Source organism: Seriola aureovittata, chromosome 17 (genome assembly GCF_021018895.1).
Source record: "Seriola aureovittata isolate HTS-2021-v1 ecotype China chromosome 17, ASM2101889v1, whole genome shotgun sequence".
Lineage (NCBI taxonomy): Eukaryota > Metazoa > Chordata > Actinopteri > Carangiformes > Carangidae > Seriola > Seriola aureovittata.
Window position 1 is genome coordinate 12,998,807 of NC_079380.1, and position 5,978 is coordinate 13,004,784.

Here is a 5,978-nt window from a genome sequence, read left to right on the forward strand (position 1 = left end):
CAAACAGCTAACAGACTGTCCTCAGAAAAGTAAATGAAACACAAAGATCAAGTCGGTTGGTAAAGCAAGGGAATCAAAAACTAGGCATTTCATCAAATAACATAAATATTTCAATTTGTCAATTTGGGGGTAAATTGTGTAACTTGTGAGGCTGTAATTTCTGTAAGATTAATAAATAAATAAACGAAATAACGTCTACAACCAAGCAGGCTATAATACAGCTAGAAGTATACGTCCAGCTTGTCCTAATAAAAATCAGGACAAAAAATAAATAAAAATAAATTAATACTGTAATGTTGATAATAAGGACTTTGTCTGTGATCAGAGAAAATCCACAGGATAGTTTTTCTCCCCTGATATCACTTTTATATTAAAATGCTTCAAATCGTTATATTATTTTGTAGTAAGATAACTTTGATTTTTTTTTTTCTCAGAGGTCGTCATCTTAACTTTTAATTCTCAGCTTTTTAAACTCTAAACTTTCAATTAAAACAAAGATTATAAGGGGGAAAAACACTTCTCCTGGTTGAACGGGGTTTTCACTGTTGTTGACTGCAAGCAGAGTCATATTACGTCCCCGCCTCCAAAAAAAGTTTCCCCCAATCATTTCGTCGCCGTCAAACATAAATCCAGGCATCGCCTCCTGTGTCTCTAGACTCCTCAGCTATCCTCCACGAGCAGAGCTCTCAGTCACATTTCTCTTTTAATTCACAGTTTCAAAGTTGAGCATTAGAAAGCGATCACTTGCAACTTTGCCTTCTTGTGTGTGAAGTTGTGAAAAGTTGAAGGAGCGTCAAAAACTTTTTATTTTTGGCTTATTTTTGTTTTTTTACTTTCAAGGATTCAACTTTGCCAGTCAAGCTGTGCGCCCTCGCAGGCTGTCACTGCAGTCTTCGGGCACAGCACTTGGATTTAGAAAGAAGGATTTCGTCCTCTTTTTTCTTTTTTTATTGCGAGAAGCTGTTCTTTCATTTTTTCGCATGAATCTCCTCGACCCCTACCTGAAGATGACAGAAGAACAGGAGAAGTGTCACTCTGACGCTCCCAGCCCCAGCATGTCTGAGGATTCCGCAGGCTCGCCGTGCCCGTCCGGGTCCGGTTCGGACACTGAGAACACCCGGCCGTCCGACAACCACCTCCTCCTGGGTCCAGACTACAAGAAGGAGGGCGAAGAGGAAAAGTTCCCCGTCTGTATCAGAGACGCAGTGTCCCAGGTGTTGAAGGGTTACGACTGGACGCTGGTGCCCATGCCGGTGCGCGTCAACGGCTCGAGTAAAAGCAAACCTCATGTCAAAAGACCCATGAACGCTTTCATGGTGTGGGCTCAAGCCGCACGGAGGAAGCTGGCCGATCAATACCCGCATCTGCACAACGCGGAACTCAGCAAAACTCTGGGCAAACTTTGGAGGTAGGTTCGCTTCGCATTTTGAATCACTTTTGCTGTGCGCTTTTACTCTCCCTGTGTGCAGCGCTCTATTATTTTTTTTAGATGAAATGCACCACCTGCTGTTTCAAGTAGAGTTTCACTTTTTGCATATTTGACTAATGCTTTTCAAAAGTGTATTTTTCATGTAGGTTTAGGGTTTAGGATTTTGCATGCATGTATTGATTCTGTCGCGTGTGTGCAGAATAAGTTGTACAGACTGAGGATACGCAAACTTTTTCAGCTGCTTCTTACAGATTATTGATAGCGAAACAATTAACGTAGTGATTCTTCACATTGCACCGATTAATTGACCATTTCTTATGCTTTGTTAGTCTATTGATTGGATGCATTTTAACATGAATGTGCAAATCTTTTTTTTTTTTTTTTCTAGATTGCTCAACGAAGTAGAGAAGCGCCCGTTTGTGGAAGAAGCAGAGCGTTTGAGAGTGCAGCACAAGAAGGATCACCCTGACTACAAATATCAGCCAAGGCGGAGAAAATCTGTCAAGAACGGTCAAAACGAGCCCGAGGACGGCGAGCAAACGCACATATCTCCAAATGCGATCTTCAAGGCGCTGCAGCAGGCCGATTCTCCGGCGTCTAGCATGGGCGAGGTGCACTCTCCAGGAGAACACTCAGGTAAGAGAAGAGAAATAATAATAAGTAAATGAAATAGACGGGTTATAGACGTTTTCTATTTTTTTTTAATTCATTTTCAAAAGTGACTCATATTGGCACTCTGTAGAAATCAAATCTTATAATGCTTGAGGGCCTTGAAGAGACACCTGCTAATGACTAATGATTAATGATCAGTGGGTTTTACAAGCCATCATGCAAATACACCTGTCAGATTAGTGCCAATAAAGTCCTCCTGCTGGAAGCATGTACATTCATATAGGTATCTCACTTTAGTGCAAGTTCTTCATGCTGGAAATATTGTTTTTAGATGGATCATTTTGTGAATTTATTTTAACTGTAAAACTAACGTTACCTTTCCTCTAACCAGGTCAATCCCAGGGCCCACCAACACCCCCAACCACCCCCAAGACAGACCTCCCCTCCAGCAAAGCTGACCTGAAGCGTGAGGGCCGCCCCATACAGGAGGGCACCAGTCGCCAGCTCAACATCGACTTTGGAGCCGTGGACATTGGCGAGCTGAGCAGCGATGTAATCTCCAACATGGGGAGCTTTGATGTCGATGAGTTTGATCAGTACCTGCCGCCTCACAGCCATGCTGGGGTGACCAGCGCGGGCCAGGCTGGCTACACTGGCAGCTATGGCATCAGCGGCTCCTCAGTCGGCCAGGCAGCCAGTGTCGGGGCCCACACCTGGATGTCCAAGCAGCAGCAGCAGCAGCACTCTCTGACCACCTTGGGTGGAGGAGGTGAGCAAGGCCAGCAAGGTCAACAAAGAACCACCCAGATCAAGACAGAGCAGCTGAGCCCGAGTCACTACAGCGAGCAACAAGGCTCCCCACAGCACATCACCTATGGGTCCTTCAACCTGCAGCACTACAGCCCCTCCTCTTACCCCTCCATCACAAGAGCACAGTATGACTATTCAGACCACCAAGGTGGTGCCAACTCCTACTACAGCCACGCGGCTGGCCAAGGCTCCGGCCTATACTCCACCTTCAGCTACATGAGCCCCAGCCAGAGGCCGATGTACACCCCGATCGCCGACACCACCGGGGTGCCCTCTGTGCCCCAGACCCACAGTCCGCAGCACTGGGACCAGCAGCCCATTTACACACAGCTGTCCAGGCCGTAAGGAGGCAGCCTCAGCACTGACTGTACAACACTCACCCCACGAGTAGACTTCTTTCTGCCCGGCGGCCTTTGCGCCACCATGCCACACACCCTTCATTGCCAACAGAAAAACATGACAAGGACTTTTTTATAGTACTGAAAATATATCTTTGGATTGGCTCACAACAGTGCCTTTTGTATTGGTTGGAATTGTGATTATATTTTTTTAGATATAATGTTTAAAAAAGTTAAATCCTCTGTGAGGACATACTGGTTATAAATATTTTAGTATGTACTGTGTATGTGTTCTGCTCTTGCCATCTTCATTATAATCAGTGTCATCAGCATCCTCATCATCCCCATTTGAAGGTTTAACACATTTAAGGAGCAGGAATGCCGAGTAAAAACACCCTCAGTGGCCTTACTTCTCACTAATGTATTTTTGTACAGGAAGTAAGAAACATCTGTTTACTGACACTGCCGTCATATAATAGCCTACATTCTGCTTTGAATTTTTGTACTGTACATATTCTATTGTAATTCCCATGAGATGCAAGAATTGAGCAATGCACGTTGGAAATAGATTTGAATTTTTGGCCATGATATGACTGTGTCATCAGTGAATTAGTCAAATATTCTACTTCTTCTTCTTTGCTTTAGCTCAAATTATTGTGTCGGAAATGCTATAGCAGGTGCCATGTAACTCTACTAGGGGCCTTACTGTGTTGCTAGATGTAACTGAGCGATGCTTGCTTTTATCTGGGTACTGCCTTGATACCATTGGTGCCTCTGGAGCCACAGTAGAGAGGCTCCATCCACTGGCACTGCAGTGTCGAAACCACAGCACGGTTCTGACTTCCTGCTCGAGGGGATACAGGAAGTGACCATTGACCTGTTTCTCCTCAGCAGCCAGCAGGTCTGAGTCGGACGTGCTCCTGTCATTCCAACAGCCCTGTCCTTTTCCTAACCTTTTTCTTAATTTATTCTTTAGCATTAATTTTATTTGAAAATAACTATTTGCAATTATCTTTTAAATTCAGCAGCAGCTAACTGAGATTTCAGTGGAATAGTTTGCTGACATATGTGGTACAAATTTGTTTATTTATCATTTGTAAATGTTTCCGTATAAAAGTTTCTTTTATTCGTGATCTAGTTATGTACAGATTACTTATAATTACACGATGAGTCTTTCTCTTAAAAAAAAAAAAAAAGAAAAAAATAGAAAAACTGGAAGTCTCTTTTTTCCTTTCTAACAAATGAATTAATGGATATGGAAAGCTGCGGCTGTTTTGTAAAGAATTTGCTGGAATCAACAGGATACTTTTTGTTTTTTGAAAAAAAAGTTGTGTTCCTCATTTTATATTCTGTATCATTAGTTCTCATTTTGTCATCTTCTTAATGCAGTTTCCCTAGGTAAACATGCCATTGTCTTAAAAGCTTATCTTTTGTATTATATTGTTTGCAATAAAAACAAAACACTGAGAAATATGTGACTGTCTTGTGCCATTAATTTGAAGCATTTTTCCACACAGCAACATCTGAATAGTTCACAGCAGTTGTTGCAATGTGTGCCGATCCCCTATGTCCTCCGTGTGCCAAAGATCAGTTAGAAAACGGAATCCTCCACTGAGAGAAAACCAGCAAAAAAAAGATGTTTTATGCAGTCTGAACAGTTTTCATCCAACTCATACGCTAAAAAAACAAACAAAAAAAAAATACAACAGAAATATAAAAGATTGCTTAAATGTGACACAGGTAATTTCATTTCTGCACGAATCGGAGCCAGCTTGTCGACTACCAACTGCAGCAGTTTGGTAAAGTTAAGGTTTTGCCCCTGGCTTCTCAGACCGTGAGGTCACAGGCCCGTTATTACCACGGCCTATTGAGAAGATGTATGTCCACACCCCTCCCCCTGCCTGTATACACGAAGGCTTAAAGAAACAAACTAGACATTGCATATTGTTTATTCATCACTGGCCAAGTAATGTAGGAATAGAGCTGACCTTAATAAATCAGTGACAGTGTAAACACAATCAGGTACTATAGCTTTGTGTTGAAATTTGAGGCACATTCACAGATGACGTCTCTTTCTTCACATCAACCGGACTGAACCTTTCTCCGCCACCCACCGCTGCGCCTCATCTCACTGCGATGACTGGACAGTTTTTTTAGGGTTTTTTTTTTTTTTTTTTTTTTTATAGCTCACCTCCATCAACTACACTCCATCATACAAGGCTACACTAACCCTCTGGCTCAACACATCTATACTGCATAACGATGTGGAAATATGACGATCATATTATGTCATCGAGAGCCACCTTCTAAGCCATACTGTCACAAAGAATGAGACAAATTACCATTAAACACTGTTTTGATCACATAATTAGAATCGCCAACCATTGCCACTCCTCATTGTAACACTATAGTATTTTCCTCCCAAAATTCCTTGATGCACTTTCCTTTTTCACTGTATATGTTGCACCAACGCACCTTGAAAAGTTATTGATCATACTAATTTATTTAGTAGCAGATGTTAAACTCTGAGTGCAAAATTTCAAACACTTGTTAAACTGACTGTGCTTTTCTAGTCTTAGTTACCACTCAAAGCCACAGGTCACATTCACCCACTCACACACACATTCATACACAGCTTGTTCCTTACATGGCGCTTCTCTAACACACACACACCGGAGGAGCCGGGGATCGAACCACCAACCTTCCAATTAGTGAACTAAATCTCTATTTCTCTGGTTTCAGAATAGTAAAAGTCGTGCCGTGTAACATTTTTCTCATATGCCATCATA

General features: G+C 42.3%; 1 protein-coding gene across 1 annotated transcript; it reads left to right on the forward strand.

The window, feature by feature from the left end:
- Window positions 1–604: 604 nt before the first annotated feature.
- On the forward strand, window positions 605–4,662 carry LOC130184803 (transcription factor Sox-9-like). The gene is made up of 3 exons (XM_056400838.1): window positions 605–1,408; window positions 1,818–2,065; window positions 2,433–4,662. Exons 1-3 carry the CDS (start codon window positions 981–983, stop codon window positions 3,194–3,196), a joined length of 1,440 nt encoding a protein of 479 aa, XP_056256813.1. The 5' UTR covers window positions 605–980; the 3' UTR covers window positions 3,197–4,662.
- Window positions 4,663–5,978: the final 1,316 nt, after the last annotated feature.

Coding starts and splice junctions, on each gene's coding strand:
- LOC130184803 (XM_056400838.1), top strand. CDS start 981: ATGAATCTCCTCGACCCCTACCTGAAGATGACAGAAGAACAGGAGAAG. Junction 1,409..1,817: donor ACTCTGGGCAAACTTTGGAG/GTAGGTTCGCTT, acceptor TTTTTTTTCTAG/ATTGCTCAACGAAGTAGAGA. Junction 2,066..2,432: donor CTCTCCAGGAGAACACTCAG/GTAAGAGAAGAG, acceptor TCCTCTAACCAG/GTCAATCCCAGGGCCCACCA.